The 16,935-nt window shown below is 49.2% G+C and overlaps 2 protein-coding genes across 3 annotated transcripts; one reads left to right on the forward strand and one right to left on the reverse strand.

Annotated features, from left to right (window-relative positions):
• Window positions 1–1,956: 1,956 nt before the first annotated feature.
• Window positions 1,957–12,169, reverse strand: ABCF2 (ATP binding cassette subfamily F member 2). Of its 2 annotated transcripts, XM_027452916.3 has the most exons (15): window positions 12,013–12,169; window positions 11,610–11,783; window positions 9,475–9,693; window positions 8,515–8,697; window positions 8,027–8,198; window positions 7,778–7,873; window positions 6,510–6,612; window positions 6,327–6,422; window positions 6,110–6,229; window positions 5,555–5,644; window positions 5,231–5,341; window positions 4,942–5,004; window positions 4,360–4,488; window positions 3,321–3,524; window positions 1,957–2,558 (listed from the first exon to the last, which is right to left on the reverse strand). In XM_027452916.3, the coding sequence occupies exons 2-15, from the start codon at window positions 11,761–11,763 to the stop codon at window positions 2,421–2,423; spliced, it is 1,878 nt and encodes a 625-aa protein (XP_027308717.2). In that variant the 5' UTR covers window positions 11,764–11,783; window positions 12,013–12,169; the 3' UTR covers window positions 1,957–2,420. The 2 variants fall into 2 exon arrangements, with proteins under 2 accessions (XP_027308717.2, XP_005029558.3); XM_005029501.6 differs by lacking the exons at window positions 11,610–11,783; window positions 12,013–12,169 and adding an exon at window positions 10,184–10,319.
• A 68-nt stretch (window positions 12,170–12,237) lies between these two features.
• Window positions 12,238–16,352, forward strand: CHPF2 (chondroitin polymerizing factor 2). Its single transcript, XM_005029500.6, has 4 exons — window positions 12,238–12,838; window positions 13,404–13,968; window positions 14,381–14,563; window positions 14,834–16,352. The coding sequence occupies exons 1-4, from the start codon at window positions 12,564–12,566 to the stop codon at window positions 16,094–16,096; spliced, it is 2,286 nt and encodes a 761-aa protein (XP_005029557.4). The 5' UTR covers window positions 12,238–12,563; the 3' UTR covers window positions 16,097–16,352.
• The last annotated feature ends 583 nt before the right edge of the window (window positions 16,353–16,935 follow it).

The raw sequence follows: 16,935 nt of genomic DNA on the forward strand, positions 1-16,935 counted from the left end.
TTGGTGTCTGCAGGGCTCTCTCACCCAGCTGCTGTTGTGCAGCAGTTTTTTTCCCTTTCTCTGCTTTCCCAGGGGCAAACAACATTGCTCATTGGCCCAGCTCTGGGCAGCAGCGGGTCCCTGTGGAGCTGTCTGAAACTGTTCCTTACCTAACATGGGGCAGCTTCTGCTTTCTCCTCACAGAGGCCACCACTGCAGCCCCCCACTACCAAAACCTTGCCATGTAAACCCAATACATTGCTCCATCGCCTAATAAGAATTCTCCAATCACGCCTGCTCTCTCATTCCAATATTCCTATGCCCTCCTCAGAATTTACCACTCCCAGAGAATTCAGTCTAAGATTATAACCTGCATTTATTATTGCCACCATGGTCCTTGAGTACACAGATATGAAACGTGGTGATAGAGTCACTGCCAAGCCTTTACTAAGAATAAGCAACAGCAAAAGGAACAGCTGTAGCCTCAGGCAAGACTTCCAGACCTCATCATTCTCATAGCTACTTTGCAACCCTTTTCAACTCACCAACATCTTTTTAAAACCTAGAGAGCAGAACTATCGAAGACTTGCATTCATCAATTCTCATTTTAAATTCTGTGCTACCAGTCAGTCTTTACCCTACTTACTTGTGTGCAGCTTGCTTTTTCTCCTTCACTACCTCTGTCATAGTGTGGTACCTGGAAGCTAACATTCTCATTCAAGTGACCTTTCAGTGCATTCTAGACTTCTCTGCAAAGCTAACTTAAACAACATTTATATTAATATCCATTATTTTCGTAGAAAACACTTTTTTCCCCCTCAATCTCCAATCATTGCTAAAAACACTGAAAAAAATAAATGTTCTGCAGTATCTACTGGAAGCAGCTCCTCCTGTGACATTTGTCCTGTGGATGATACACAATGCTTCCACAGCAGCAGTCTACAACTTGGATGGTCCCTTTGGAAAAAGCAAGGGAATACTTTCATAGAATAGCTCAGGTCAGAAGGGACACCTTAAAGATCATCTGGTTCCAAACCCCCTGTTTATGGGCAGAGAAGACTTTTTTGAGCAAAATTACTTTGCTCAAAAGGCCAGAGCCACAGACAGCATCTGAGAAAGTATAACTACGTTTTTGTCTTGTTCTTCAAATTCTCAGTCAATGATTCCTATTGGAATAGGTTATTGGATTACGTGAACCTTTCGCATGACCGGTGCTGCCACACACGTGTCATAAGTAATGAAAATGATAGCTCGTGATCATAAGAAGGTATTTAGTTTGATTTGGTACTTTTTTAGTGCCTTCTCATTGTTTTAAAAATACATGTATAAGTATTTTCAAGAAATTATTCAAGCTGCTGTGGCAAAGTGCAGTTTAAACAACAGCTTTTAAAAAAATTGTCAGGAACAACAACAAAGAAAAGTTAAACTAACTTTAGCTGATCAGTCTTGTTTAGTTAAACCCAGAAGGAAGAAATAATTAGTTCATAGTCCAAAAATCCAGATTTAATAAGAGCCTCATGTTAGATCCATAGAATTCAAGATGAAGGGAAAAAGATGCATCTAAGTTGCTCTGTTGTAGAGAACAAGTGCTGGTATTCTATAGATCTATGTTGACTCTCTCATTTCAAATCTTCGGAACCCTTTCAAGTTGTATTTGTTAACAAGAGAAAAAAAAAAAAAAAAAAAGCATGTGTGGCTTACTCCCCCTTCTGTCATTATCTGGAAAACCCAGTGTTCAACGTGAATTAGCTGTTTTCCCAGCTGCAAGAATCGTCGTACTCTGCTCTGTACAATTCCAGAGCCGAGTACTCACACCTTCATTTATACCACAAATTCTGGTCATAACAAGAGGACTTTGGTAATAGTAAAGAAACAAACCCTCACTTCATACGAGAGCCCTGCATCCTTACTTGTAAAGCTCAGTACTGGCTGATTTGCCCCAGCATGCCCCAATAACTACTACAGCTCACAAAACAAGACTGTTCTTCCCTCTTTATTGACTGATCAGGCAGATCTGTTAATTACACTGTTAAATAATAGTTAAAAACAAACCAAGGCCAGAGGAGTTTGAAGTGAAGTATCTAAACCGAAGCAGAAATTGGGAAGGAGGAGGCAGGGTAAGCTGGGCTGGGGTCTTCACTTCTGTATCACTGCAACTCAGACACCCTAACTGCCACGACCCCAGACCGTTAGATTCCAAGGCCTGGCTCAGATGGGACATCATCTAAATATGGAAATGGTTGCCCAAATGCAGCCAGATCAGGAGAGAAGAGATCTGTCCAGATACAGAGGTGCAAGGCAAGTCAAGGGAAAGCAGTATTGCAGCAATCCTAGAACACAGCCACAGAGATAGCAGCAGTCCCATTCCAGTCGGCAGGTGAGTGAGTCTTGTTGGCCACTGTCAGTCTCCACAGAGAGCACCTGACCGACTGCTCTAGAGCTCACACATTGTGGGTCTTCTTGGTGAGCTGTGGGTCTTCATCCACCAACTTTGACTTGAGATGTTCCTTATAGGCGAGGATGTCACCTTGCCACTTTGTGATTGTCTGCTTCTCACAGACCCAGATCTCCTGTGCAACCTATAAGCAAATACACAAGGAAAGGAAGGTTTGTAGTGCAGCATTTTATAATTTTACCAAAAATATAAAATTAACCAAAATCTACTCTCTGAAGGAGAGAGAGTCTATTAAGCAAGGAGAGAGTCTATTGAGTTTCACACATTTGACTACCAAAGATATCTGCAGTGAAATATCCCACCTGGTGTTTTCTGAATAATTTATACAGGATTTTAGAACTAACAGTCCTTGAACCCTCTACATTTATTTTTTTCGTTCATGGAATAAGAAATTCACTTCCTGCTAAGCTGGGAATCGGAAAAGGTAGTTCTTGACATGAACTACCCAGATATGCTGCACTGTGTATCGCACAAAAATAAAATTGTATCTGAACTTGCAGACAAAGCTATAGTTGATAAATCAACACCTGATATTTCTGTGTATATGGAGTGACCTCCTTAACATGTAGAGATGGAGTGATAAAGAAAACAGCTAGAACTACTCCAGTATCATGTAAAATAATCTAGTTAAAGCCTCCACATGTGTCATGATTTCCATTTAACTTACTCTTCATTTTTAGCACTTTTTTTTTCTTTCACATGCCTACAATGTTTTCCAAGGTTAGGTAATTATTCCACATGAACATGGCAAGGGAATCATATGCAGTGATATTTTTCACTCACGCATCTTTTCAGGATAAGGAACAGCTGAAAACAGTTGAAAACATCTTGCTTTAATTACTCAGTGTAGGAAAGTTGGTTTGCCAAAATTCACCACTCTTCTTACCTGCTGGATGAGTCTGAAGTCGTGGCTGACAAGCATCATTCCTCCTTCAAATTCATTGATAGCATCTGCCAGAGCATCTATTGTTTCTATGTCCAAATGGTTGGTGGGTTCATCGAGGAAAAGCATGTGAGGATTCTGCCAGGCCAGCCATGCAAAGCACACGCGGCACTTCTGCCCATCAGAGAGGTTCCGAATGGGGCTCACCTGACAAACACAGACACTATTTGCAGCTCTGCAGGGTACCTTATAGCACCAGCTCCTAGATGCCACACTGACCACAAAATATTCACAGTTCAAACTGTGTTTGCTGCAGCTACATGACACAACAGGACAAATGTAGGCTTACAACTAGACTAGGCTTCCTTTACCAGCAAAACAAGTGAATTCCAAAGGCTTCTGAAAAAGGGGTGTCCATAGCAAGATTCAGCTTGTGTTAGAGGTTCCAAAGGAAAGTTAATTGAGATCTGCCTAATGTTCATTGCATCCTGACAAAAGCCTAAACCTACTCTCAACTTCTTGAGTGACAAATGGAGAACAGTGTAAAAATCAAGGCTAACTGCAGTGATGATGACAACTCCCACCAAAATGTAAATACAGGAGGGTGGAGTGTTTAGTTAGAGCACCACTAGAGATTCAACACTCATTTGCTTGAACCATGTGTTCCCCACACCCAGCTGAGAATATGTTCTGGCATTTCTGACTGGCATTCATCTCAGAAATAGAGATAAGCAACCTAGTTCAAGTTATAATTGAAATATAATTGAGGCTAGCACTATGCCATAACCCTTCTTCCTTCACCTGGGTTCCGAGGAGGTCACACATTTCAACCCATAAATTGCTGCAACGCAAAGTAAGTTACTGTGAGCCATGAGTTATTTTTTCTCCAATTTTAAAGACAGAGATGGAAAAATCATTTAGATGCTGTGGTGCACCACGCTGCATTCTGCATCACACTGTCAGGTATCTGTAGAACAACAGAAAATGCAACAGCTCTACTTCCTTAATGCATAAAAAGAAAACTTCAACAGCTCATACTGACCTGCTGCTTCCCTGTCAGACCATATCTGCCAATGATTTTTCTCATCTCCTCCTTCTCCTTGATCTCTGGGTAGCATTTCATCATGTATTCCAAGGGTGAGAGGTCTAAGTCCAATTGCTCTTGCAAGTGCTAACAGAGAACAAAAGCCAGCTTCAGGCTGTGCATGCCACCCATCTCCCCCCTTATACCTCTCTGGTGCCAGCAAAGCAGCAGAATCCATGAGATGATAACCCCACCCCTGGCATGTTCACTGTGCTGAAACGTTATGGAAGCAGACTCCATTTCAGGAGCAGGAGTGCTGCTTCAGAATAGCGTGCTTGTCCAATATCAAGCAGGGGACAACCATCTCTCCAGTAAAAGGTGAGAGGCTGAAAAAAAAGGACCACAGCAAGCCACTTTTCAGGGCAAGAACATTGGCTAGAGTCCATTCTGCCAAAAGAACAGCTCCCTCCCCAAGCTCAAGGCATGGAAAACCAGCAGCAGGATGGGCCTTTAGAAGCAGAAATAGAGGGACGAGATTCCCCATTCCTGTCAGTTTTTTCCTCAGCATTTCATGTCCATGGTAGTTGCTGTAGGGAGTACCTGGTGGTATCTACCAATCTTTACATGTGAGTGCTTGCGGATCATCCCGTCTGTGGGCAGCAGCTACAAAGAGAAGACAGAAGTATTTCACCATAGAATCCCTTCTTTCACTGTATGCCAGCCCTCTGTATGTCTGAACATATAGCATGACAGCAAAAGCCCTATACTGCAGCAAAACTTCAGGATTTCCAAAGTCTGATATGAGTGCTCTCACAAATAAATGCAGCTTCATTGAAGACTACCCGAAGAATAAAGGGACAGAACAGGTTAGGCAATGCTGGGAGCATACCTCTCCTGTGAGCAGTTTCAGCAGTGTTGACTTTCCAGCTCCATTGGGTCCAACAAGAGCTACACGGGTATCCAGGTCAATCCCAAACTCCAAGTTATTATAGATCCATGGCTGCAAACCACATAAATTATGACATATTATGCCTTTCCATTACTACTTGGACTCTACATGCTGCACCTGTAAAGCTCTGTCTTCAGCAGACTCAGCATTAACACTGCCAAGAAATCTGATCCACCTGATTAGAAAAGTTACCCAAAAGCCCCCATTACAAGGCAGAGGATACGAGTAAACTCCATACAACCCATGCACACGCGCTATACTCACCCCGTCCTTGGAGTATTTGAAGCTTACATTCTGCACCATTATGACAGGAGGGGGGATTTTTCCACAGGGAGGGAAATAGAATGACAAAGTCTGTCAACACAGAATATCCACTTGTTAGACACCCTGGAGCACATACAGATCAATCCCTTTATTTCACTCCCTGTTCCCTCTAGCAACTCACTCACAGGTTTATCTGCTGGCTAATGATTCCCTATTTCTTTTCCTTTGAAGCAAATGGGTGCTTATACTTTTCGAATTAGCAGGAGCTGCTCTGAGCATCCTCCCTGATCTTCTCCAACTTTCAGACATTCATTTCTGTGTCTACAAAATGGCCTTACTGGTATGACAAATCCCATTCTCTCCATTGGAAGGAAAAAAAGTCTCCTCCTTCCACTCTTCAGCAATATCCTATATTCAGTACAGGAATCTGGAAGGGAATTCTACTTTTGCTCTCAGCTGTGTCAGCCATTCCTGTCATCGGCTAAAGTTCATTTTGCTTATCTGGCCCAAGTTTCCTACACTGATCACTAGATGCAATCCCACGTCTGATCCCACCTTATCGTTCACCACTCTCTCTGTCAATCCAGAAGCCATCATTTTTTGAAGGGTCTTCTCCTTGCTCTGAGCTTGCCTGGCCAGTTTTGCGCTACCATGACCAAATCGCGCAATGTAATTCTGCAATGAAATACAGAGTTAGCCAAAAGCCATGATACAAAGGCTAGAGGTGCATGGCTGCATAGACAGGAAGATGTTCATGCAACTAGGCAGATACCTTCATGTGTGCAATCTGATCTTGTTCCCAGTGGAAACGCTTCATTTGGTTTTCTTCTAGTTCCAAGCGAGTCTTTACATATTGATCATAATTTCCCTAGAGAGAGAGACCACAAAACATCAGACATGCCCCAGAGGAGAGCTCCTCTGTTTCTATTAGTTGCACAAGACACCATTCACTCACTGTGTAGTACTTCAGTTTGCGGTTGTGCATGTGGATTATGTTGGTGCAGACACCATTCAAGAAGTCCTGGGAGTGGGATATCAGCACAAGGATCCGCTTGAACCTGTGGCACCACAAAACTTAATAGAGACCAAGCTAGGAAAAGAATTGCTTGTTGGCCCTGATGGTGACAAAGGATTTACATACAACAGATCTCTCTTGTTTACGGCCAGATTAAGAACAAAAAGAAAGAAGCCTTAGAGATGCTTCAGGAAATTTGCAGTAAAGCAGCAATGACCAGCTTTCTAAGACATCCTTCATCATAAGGCGCTCTTCATCCATATTCATGAAGAGTCGAGAGCTGGCTACCTTTGTGGTGGATTACTACTGCTACTGATGCAGAACTCCATTGGTGTCACACTTCTAAGAAGTTTCAACTTTTGCTTCTCATTTTCACCTTTTTACAGCCTACCATCTCTTAGGTTCTCTATCACAGGTTTCTTTCCAAGTTGGTAAAATGACTGGCTAAAGCCTCTTCCCAAAAAGAGAGAGGTTCAAATTACTTTCCTAAAACACCTGATATATAAAACAGACAAAAGGTTCAACTGACAGCTGAAAGAATAACCTCTGCAAATGAAAAGCCCTTCTCGTGCTTATACACACAGTCCTTTTAACACACAACCCAAATAACCTAGACTTCACAGCTATTCCTAAATCTTTTGCCTTAAGCATTAACATTTTAACTTTGTTTAACAAAAAACAGTTGCATCCACATACTAGAACAAGATGAAACCAACAGACACAGACACTACAGTTGAAGAGAGAAACAATATGCAAAAAGCTGTGCTGGAGGCCAGGTCTAGAAAGTTTACACTACTGGTACAGCACATGGTTCTGGTACATGCCTCCCAGGTCTGCTCCTGGCTTTCAGGAAGTTTAACCTGTACCAGTATTTCTCACTTTTTTCACTAAGGAAGAGACAGATTTATCTTGAATTCTTTACCCTTGCATCAAGAACCGTAACATTTAGCAGTAAGCACAAGGTATCATAGAATCATAGAAATACGAGATTGGAAAGGACCTACAAGATCATCTAGTCCAACCGCCCTCCTATCACCAATACTACCCACTAAGCTACTAAAAATATGTAAGTACAATTAGTAATGCAGTATAGTTACATAGCCACAAGAACTACAGACAGTTACTCCTGTAGCACTTGCTCACGTGCTGACAAGATGTTCCAGCAGAAAACTACAACCTACAGAAGCTGCAAACTCCTTCATGCTTACGTTTTCAGCTCTTCTTCCAACCACACACAGGCATCCAAGTCAAGGTGGTTTGTGGGCTCATCTAGCAGCAGCATGAATGGACGAATGAAGAGGGCTCTAAAAGGAGAGGGGAGATGACAGCACAGGGTAAATGCAGGTACCCAAAGCCTCTCAGCTCTCCTCTGAGTTCTTAGAACTGTGTATGTGGCTTTGCAGCATCAGGATCAGACAGGCATTTTCCCAGGAGGCAGCAGGCAGCATACCACTCACCTAGCAAGAGCCACCCTCATTCGCCAGCCACCACTAAAGTCCTTCAGCTTCTTCCTCTGCATGGCTGGTGTAAACCCCAGGCCGTGCAGGATACGTGAGGCCCGTGCTTCTGCCTTGTCAGCGTCCAGCTCCTCCAGACGTTCATACAACTCCATGAGTTTCTCACACTCCGCTGAAAAAGAGCCTGTCTGTCAGCACTTCTAACAGTAACTGGCTCTCAGCTGCACATCTGTACAGCTGAGATAGCTCACAGTCCATCTGCTTCATCACTAGTCAGCCCCATCCACTCCTATGACTTAGACGCTTCTTAAGAAGTCGCATTGGGTAATTTCATCTAAAGAAGTGGACTTTTCAACTAGTACCGGGCAGCTGGGAGAAAAAGTAATATGTAAAAACTCTGCCAAGGAACCCAGGTAAGACCCTTTCTTCAGTGGGAAGGGAAAGTGGAAGAAATGTCCCTTGTCCACAGGGACTCTGAAAAGCTTTACCATCCTCATGAGCCAGACGCTCTGCCTCTCGTTCTAACATGGCTCTCTCTGTATCCACCTCCATCACACATTGTAGAGGGGTCTTGTCACTGGGAGGCATCTCTCGGGTCAGGTGATAGATGTCAATGTGCTCTGGAATGGGCACTTCTCGTTTCCCAATAGCTGACAAAAGCATGGATTTCCCTGTGTGCAGACAGACACTCCACAATTATTTTTATTCAGTAAGATATGTCACAAAGAAACAGACAAAATGCAGTCAGATCCCATTGATTCCCTTGTTTTACAACCGAAGAAAATCCTTAGGAATTTCTTGCCTATGAGGAATTAGAGACCTAGCAGAGCCATTGTAGTTCAGCCCTTACCCAGACTTAGGGAGCTGTATTTCTACTGTGTATTTCCTGCTGTCTAACCAGGTCTAACATCTGTTACCAGGACACCAGACTCTACAGACTTGTAACACATAGGAACGTAATGAACTTATCACTAAAGAGCCTGATATGACCTCATCACTCTTACTAGCTCATCAATTACACCCACATTCTGCATCTCTCTATGTACAGCACCAGCTTCTCCAGCGGTCAGACAGCTGTTTTCCCATTCAGACTAGATCTCCTTACTCTTCCATACTATGCACGTTCTCTGGCTTGTAGCGTCATCACTGAGTTTATTGACACTGTTAAACAAAGCCTCCATACAGGAATCAGAGGTTCACAGAGCCCAGGCATCCCACTCTAGTCTCCACAGAAAGTCTAAATGCTTAGTCCAAAGCCAGGATGCAACCCCATAGTCCTAGTAGCAATTGGTCTTGCTGGGTGGGGAGATGTGGGAGGTGAAACCATCATGTCTAACAGCCTTTTTTCTGGCTTCCAGCATTTACCACCCTAATGCGTCCAGCTTCTCAGCAGCACAGAACCCTCACCGAGCTCCAAGAAACCTGTCACTCTGTGCCCTACAGCTTACCAATTCCATTGAGTCCAATCAGGCCGTAGCGCCTCCCAGAATTCAGCTCAAGTTTTGTATCACTCAGCAGCTCCTGGCCATGGAAGGTCAGCGAGAGGTTAATGATGTGCACATCAGTGCTGTTGGGATGGGAAGCCAGCACTCCTGTCACAGCACGGGCAGCAGCTTTCTTTAATTCAAAGTCCTCCATCTCCTTCGTAAGAGCATCCACCTCTGTATCTAGAGACAGACCAGAAGGATTACTGAATTACAAACACACGAGAAGCCTATGGGGGGGGGGTTGGGACCAGGTGATCTTTGAGGTCCCTTCCAACCCAGGCCGTTCTGATTCCATAAGCCCCTAAACCAATATAAGCAGGATGACAAAAACAACCAGTGTCTCCTTCTACAAAAATATCAAGGAAGCCTAGAGACGATGGCACTCAATTTTCAGCTCAGCAAATGGATATCAAATGGTCTAAGAGGAAGTTTCACCCACTCTAAAAATAATAGCTGACCATTAAAACCCGGTGAGTAGCCAGAACAGCCAACCTGTCATCCACGCACAGGAGGACTAACCCTCAATGCAGAAAGGGCTGGGGCAGGGGAAGGGCTCAAACACTTCTGGTTGCAAGTTTAAGGGCAGGGACGGCCTAAATAGAACTTGGGCAGGAGCTAAGCAGCAGGTAAGATGTGAGAAAAGAAGCGGCAACGTTAGAGGAGGCCCTACCAGCTCCTAAGGTAACACGTCCATTTGTAGACTCCCTCTTCCTCTCCTCCTACAGCAGAAGCAAACATTTCCTGCCTTGCTAACGTCCCTGCCTTACAGCCCGAATTTACTGCTCTGTGAGGCCCTGCCCGCCAGCCGAAGCAGCAAACAGCGTTAGGGATCGGAGCAAGGCTCGGAGCAGAGCCCCGGTGTTCAGGGGGTACCGCCGGGCTGCCACCACCTCACACAGCCCCTACAAACGGCAGGGCCGGGACCGCTGCAGCGGGAGGGGAGCGGCGGGAGGGGAGCGGCGGGCCCGGGGCGCGCCCCCCCCGCTCCCGGAGCGCTGCAAGTGCGGGTCCCGCGCCGCCGCCGCGCGGCCCGAGCTCCGCCAATCGGAGGGCGCCATGCAAATGAGCCGGGGGAGCGGGCGGTGATTGGCCGGCTCGGGCCAGCTCGGGCCGGGCGGGCGCCGAGACCCCGCCCGCGGCCGGCGGCACCGGGCGGGCTCGGGGCGGGCTCGGGGCGGGCGCTGCCCGCGGGCACCGCCGGGGTCCCGCGGTCGGAGCGCGGCCGCGCAGTGCCCGTGCCGGCGGCACCAGCACGCGGCAGGCTGGAGAGGTTCACGGGGGTGCCGGCACAACCCGGATCCCGGGGAGGGCATCCTCCCGCGTGCCCCCCGGCCTCGGGCTGCCCCGGACCCGGCGCTCGGTGCCTCCCGAAGCGCCGCGCTGCTGACACACCCTGAAGTCCTCGCTGCCTGGATTAAAGCTGGCGTGCCCGGCAGTCCATGGGTCAGCGGGCGGCTGAACCAAGGGCACGAATAAACCCTCCCGATGAGCTTCACCTTGCCTACTTCCCTCAGGGGGGTCAGGCTCTGCAAACCAGGGGCACCCCAGAAGAACAGCTGGGCTGGAGTTCACAACAACAGCAGCATTTTTAGTTAAGAAACCAGACCCTACAGTCCTACAGCAGTGTCTGCAGTACAAAATAAATAAATAAATAAATAAAGCGGGTCTGGACATCAAATACCAGATCAGGACAGCATCAGCTTGGGAGGGAAACGATGCCACCAGCACCCTCTGCCTTCAGTCAGCACCCTCAAGTCAGAACCTAGGGAACACGGCCGCACACTGCACAAAGCTCACAGTGCCCTGCTGGCTCCAAAGGCAGGGAGCTGCCCTGACAGCAGACCCCGCAGCGGGCCCGGTGCAGCACAGCAGCAAGCCCGCAGGGTCCCTGAGGAACAAGCGCCGCGAGTCACCAATTCACGGGCACCGACACCCGCGAACAGCCCCTGCCCGCCAGCAGGCCCCGGCTGCACGGGGCACACGGACCGAGCGGGCCGACCCCACGGGGCGCAGCGCCACGGGCCGGGCACCCCCTGGAGGCTGCGCTCGCGAGTCCCGGCGGGGCCGGGCAGCCCCGCGCCGCGGCCGCCCCTCACCTGGCAGCGCCGTCCCGTTGGCCTCGGGGGGCCGGGCCTCCTGCGGCTCCGTCCCGGCATCGCCGTTCTCCTCCGCGGCGCGGCGGGGCCGCTGCCGGGCCTTGGCCGCCTCCTTCTTCTTGGCCGCCTTCTTCTTGGCCAGGTCCGAGGGCATGGCGAGGCGCAGGGGAGCGGCTGCGGGGGGACACGGGCCCGTTAGGCCGCGCCGAGCCGGGCCGCCCCGCCCCACTTCTCCGCCCCGGCCCGGAGCACGCGGCGCCGCCGGGCCCGGCCGAGGGCCGCCCGCTGCGCTCTGGGCCGCCCGCCCCGCGCCTCCGCACCCACCCACCCACCCACCCGGCCCGGCCCGGCCCGCTCCGTTCCGTTCCCCCCCCCCAGCCAGGCCCGGCCCCGCCGCCCGTACCGGCCGCTCGGCGCGTTCCTTCTGTCGCAACAGGACAGCTGCCACCGCGTGCGCACGCCCCGCCCCCCGGCTCAGCGGCCAATCAGAGCGCGAGACGTCACCCGCGCCGGGCGGCCCCGCGCGCGCGGGCGGCTCCCGGGCACCGCGCGTCCCGGCGTGCACCGCGCCAGGCGCGCTACCATAGAGCCGGCGCGGGCGGCGGGTAGAGCGGCCGCCGCGGCACCATAGAGAAAAGCGGAAGCGGAAGCGCGAAGGTGGCGATGAGGCGGCTGAGGTGGCAGCGGCGGGAGCGCGGCCGGGTGGCAGCCGCTGGCACGGAGCTCCGGGACGGGCCCGGCCCTGCCAAGGGCTCGCCCTGCCCGCCGCTGGCAGCGCCCCGCGGCCGCTGACCCGCGCGCACTGAGGCCGCCGCCCGCAGGCCCCGCCGCCCGCCCCGCGGCCCCGCGCCGGCCATGTCCCAGGGCCGCCGGAGCGGCTCCGTGAGCCCGTCCTGCCGGTAGCGGGCCGGGGGCCGCTCGCCGGGAGCGGAGCCCCCGCGGCCGGGCACCGCCATGCGCCTGGCCGCGCTGCTGGCCGCGCTGCGGCCCGTGCTGCCGCTCGTGCTGGGCCTTTCCCTGGGCTGCAGCCTGAGCCTGCTGCGCGCCTCCTGGAGCCACGGCGGCGGCGAGGACCCGTGCCTGGGGGCGGCGGGCAGGGCCGGGCCCCCCGCCGGAGGAGCGCAACCGGAGGCGGGGGATGGGCGGCCGGGCCAGGGGCACGAGGACTTCAGGCCTAGGATTGTGCCGTACTACAGGGACCCCAACAAGCCTTACAAGAAAGTGCTCAGGTAAAATCAGCGCTTTTCTTCCGAGGAAAATAACTTTGTGTGAATGGCGTTTGGAGCTCTACAACTTCAGTTGTTTAAAAAAAAAAGTTGTAACAGCATGAGGTAGTGGCCTAGTTTGCTATCTTGAAGGAGTGCAAAAATGGATTAAAAAAATCTTAGACTGAAAATCTTAGACTGAGATACATGTGTCTAATATAATGTGTTAAATTACACTTAAAAACACATTAATCAGTCTACTCATTAGAATTCTAAGCCGTTAGTAATAACTTGTATCACTTGTTAGTAGTTATCTCTATTTTTTTTTGACTTGCACAGTTTCCAGAATTGCAGAAGTAATGCAAGGCTGTAGGTTCCTTGAAGGAAGGAAGTGTTTATAAAAAATGTGACTTTTACTAGTGAGTCTGCTCTTAAAGCTCTCCTTTCAGGCTTAACTGTTCTTGCTATCGATAGATTCTAACAGATAAAGGCTTACACCAAGTGATGGAGCAGTTACAGAGGTAACTTGACTGATGAGGATGTTCTGACACTAAATTAGTGTACTTCAATTTTCATCCTTCCCTTACAGAACTCGCTACATTCAGACAGAATTGGGATTCCACGAGAGACTGTTTGTGGCAGTGCTGACTTCCAAGGCTACCCTCAATACTCTGGCAGTGGCAGTGAACAAGACTGTAGCCCATCACTTCCCACGCCTGCTGTATTTCACAGGGTTGCGCAGTGCCAAGGTGCCTCATGGCATGGTGCTTGTGGCCCATGGAGATGAGCGTCCTATCTGGCTGATGTATGAGACCATGAACTATATCCATCAGCACTTTGGTTCTGACTATGACTGGTTCTACATCATGCAGGATGACACCTATGCACAGGCTGAACAGGTCAAGGCTCTGGTGACACACCTAAGCATTAACCAAGACGTCTACCTGGGACGAGCAGAGGAGTTCATCGGGGGAGATGAGCAGGCCCGCTATTGCCATGGTGGCTTTGGCTACCTGCTGTCCCGCAGCCTGCTTCTGAAGCTCCATCCACACCTGGACAGCTGCCGCAATGAGATCCTTAGTGTGCGCCCCGACGAGTGGCTGGGGCGTTGCATCATTGATTTCCTGGGTATCTCTTGTATTTCCCAGCTTCAGGTACTACCTCCCTCCCCAGCGTTTTGTGTTAGCTAAGTCTGACAGAACCCATGCTCTTGTTAGTCCCCGCTGCTCAGCAAAGGAACTCCTCTGCGAGCCCCCACTGGGTTAGGGCAGGAAAGGGCTGTCTGGTGTGGTGGCACAAGGGAGACACCCATAATGAAAGCTGAGAAGTTGGGGGAGAGAGCACATGCTTTGCTTTTCGGAGGGTGGATAAAGGGAGCATTGGTACTAAGAAGTAAACAGGCGTGTAATTTATGGAGGTAGGGTATGGAGGGTAGCTGTTGTGTTCTTGTCTCTGGGTACTGCACTCGGCACAGAAAGAGAGGCGGATGCATGTCTCGGGTGAGGGAAGGCTTTGCTGTGAACATTAGAGTTCCATGCCAGTCTTCCTGGCTCTTGTTCACTTCAGGGTCAGCATTATCACACTTATGAATTGGCCAAAAATGCTGAGCCAGAAAAGGAGGAAGAAGAGGAGTTCCAAGCAGCTCTTGCTGTGCACCCTGTTTCTGACATGACGTTGATGTACCGGCTGCACAAGCACTTCAGCAGGATCCAGCTGGAGAGAGCATACCAGGAGATCCAGGAACTCCAGGTATGTGGTGAGGGATATCTGTAAATATTGCTCATCCAAGCAGGTTTCCTTTTCTTCCAACTCTGTCATAGAAGACTGTTTCTGTTTGTAGGTGGCTGTCAGCCAGACACAGGAGATAGTCCTGCATCTTAGAAGTAGCACTTCAGATACCGTGCTGTCCAAAAGCTGGTGTGATGCTATCAGGATATGCTTCTAGGTGGTGATGTAGGTCTGGGTGGGAAGTGGACAGGACCTTCCTTGAGAAAGTGTCATTGTGTTCTTTTTGCACAGATGCAGATCAGGAACCTGACATCACTGACTCCTGCAGGTGAGGCAGGCTTGACGTGGCCTGTGGGGATTAATGCCCCATTTCTTCCAAAGACACGTTTTGAGGTAATCAGCTGGGACTACTTCACTGAGCAGCACCTCTTCTCCTGTCCTGATGGCTCTCCCAAATGCGAGCTCTCTGGAGCCAGCAAAGCAGACGTCAGTGACATTATTGAGTCAGCACTTGAGCAACTTAACAGTCGCTACCAGCCCTCACTTCGCTTCAGCAAGCGGCAGTTGCTGAATGGCTACCGGCGCTTTGACCCCACACGGGGCATGGAGTATACTCTGGACCTACTGCTGGAGGCGGTGACCCAAAAGGGCCACAGTCACGTTCTGGTCAAACGAGTGAGCTTGGTGCGGCCCTTAAGTAAGGTAGAAATTATTCCCATGCCATACGTAACAGAGGCCACGCGGGTGCAACTGGTGCTTCCATTGACAGTACAGGACTTGGATTTTGTGGCGAACTTCCTGGATATGTATGCTATGAACACACTGGACACACATGATAACGCCTTGCTGACTTTGCTTTTCATCTACCATCCGTACGATGCTCAGCGAGTCAGCCAAGTGGATGTATTTGCTGGAGTCAAGACCATGGTAGGAGAACTGGAGAAACGCTATGCAGAAGTTAAAATCCCCTGGATTAGTGTCAAAACTGAGGTGCCATCGCAGGTGAAACTCATGGATATAGTCTCAAAGAAGCACCCTGTGGACACTCTGTTCTTCTTGGCCAGTGTCTGGACGGAAATCAACATGGAGTTCCTGAACCGGTGCCGAATGAATACTATCAGCAATTGGCAGGTCTTTTTCCCAGTGCATTTTCAGGAGTTCAACCCTGCACTGGTATACCGTGGTGAGCAGACTGCTTCCTCCAGCACCGACTTCCTGAGGGACGGGCACTTTGACAGACATTCCTTTGCTGAGGCCTGCTTTTACAACTCTGACTACATGACAGCACGTACCAAGCTAGCAGCTGATATCCTAGACCGAGATGAGGTGCTGGAGGGCATGGAGGTATTTGATGTCTTCCTCCACTATTCTGGTTTGCACTTATTTCGGGCTGTGGAGCCAGGGCTAGTGCAGAAATATGCACTGAGGAGCTGCAATCCCCGGCTCAGTGAGGAGTTATACCACCGCTGTGTCCTCAGTAACTTGGAAGGGCTTGCATCACGCTCACACTTAGCCATGGCCCTCTTTGAGCAGGAACAGGCCAACAGTACTTGAGAGACTGGGAACATCAAGAGTTACTCAGCACCTTAACACTTGTCACTTTCCATCCCCTTCCTGGCCTAGCCATGGGTGAAGGGCATGTGAGGTCAAGGGAGGAGGGAGGCTTTCCTAGCCTTGCTCTGCAGCACAGGCATGGGCTGTGGAGAGAGGCAGTTCTTGTGTTGTTTTTTTTTTTTTGTGTGTGGACTCCTTTGTTTTGTTTTTGTTTTACTGCTTTTTTTTAATCAATAAAGATTTCTTTCCAAGCAGAGTGATATAGCTTTAAACTTTATAGGCTCTGGGATGAGGGATGGAAAAAATGCTGTGGAGTTGATTTTAATTTAAGCTATGCAATTCTGACAAGCAGTGCAGACGGTGAACATGAGATGTGTACTGAAGCAAGGTTACCTTGGCTATGCCACCCCTGGTGCTGTTGTTCCACCCTATCATGTTTGTCTCTTTATGAATTCATTTTCAAGGAGACAAACACAGTTTGTCTAGTTTGCTACTGGACAAAACTGTTCAGTGCACTTTTATTTTGGTATGTCTGCCTCTTGCAACTGCAGAACATTGATTTTGCTTTGTGATCTGGGAAGGTAAAGGAACCATTGAAGACTGAAAACAAGCAGCTGTAAAACTTCCTTGTTATGAGTGGTTGCGTTCTTCCAACCACTGTTTTGCTGGTCCATTGTGATCCTAGCAGGAGAGGTATTTGGATTGCATAAGGAAATATTTAAAATGTTATGTGTTGAAGAGAACACTAAAGAGAGAATAGTGTAGGTATTCTCTTACATATACTTAGATACTGGGAACCATGAGTAGCGTAGCATCAGCTCCGATCTGCATGCAGCACT

The sequence above is a fragment of the Anas platyrhynchos genome, chromosome 2, assembly GCF_047663525.1.
Source record: "Anas platyrhynchos isolate ZD024472 breed Pekin duck chromosome 2, IASCAAS_PekinDuck_T2T, whole genome shotgun sequence".
NCBI classification, from domain to species: domain Eukaryota; kingdom Metazoa; phylum Chordata; class Aves; order Anseriformes; family Anatidae; genus Anas; species Anas platyrhynchos.

Coding starts and splice junctions, on each gene's coding strand:
- ABCF2 (XM_027452916.3), bottom strand. CDS start 11,763: ATGCCCTCGGACCTGGCCAAGAAGAAGGCGGCCAAGAAGAAGGAGGCG. Junction 9,694..11,609: donor CAACGGGACGGCGCTGCCAG/GTGAGGGGCGGC, acceptor GTCTGTCTCTAG/ATACAGAGGTGGATGCTCTT. Junction 5,005..5,230: donor TGAAACTGCTCACAGGAGAG/GTATGCTCCCAG, acceptor TTCTCTTTGTAG/CTGCTGCCCACAGACGGGAT.
- CHPF2 (XM_005029500.6), top strand. CDS start 12,564: ATGCGCCTGGCCGCGCTGCTGGCCGCGCTGCGGCCCGTGCTGCCGCTC. Junction 12,839..13,403: donor CCTTACAAGAAAGTGCTCAG/GTAAAATCAGCG, acceptor CTTCCCTTACAG/AACTCGCTACATTCAGACAG. Junction 13,969..14,380: donor CTTGTATTTCCCAGCTTCAG/GTACTACCTCCC, acceptor TGTTCACTTCAG/GGTCAGCATTATCACACTTA.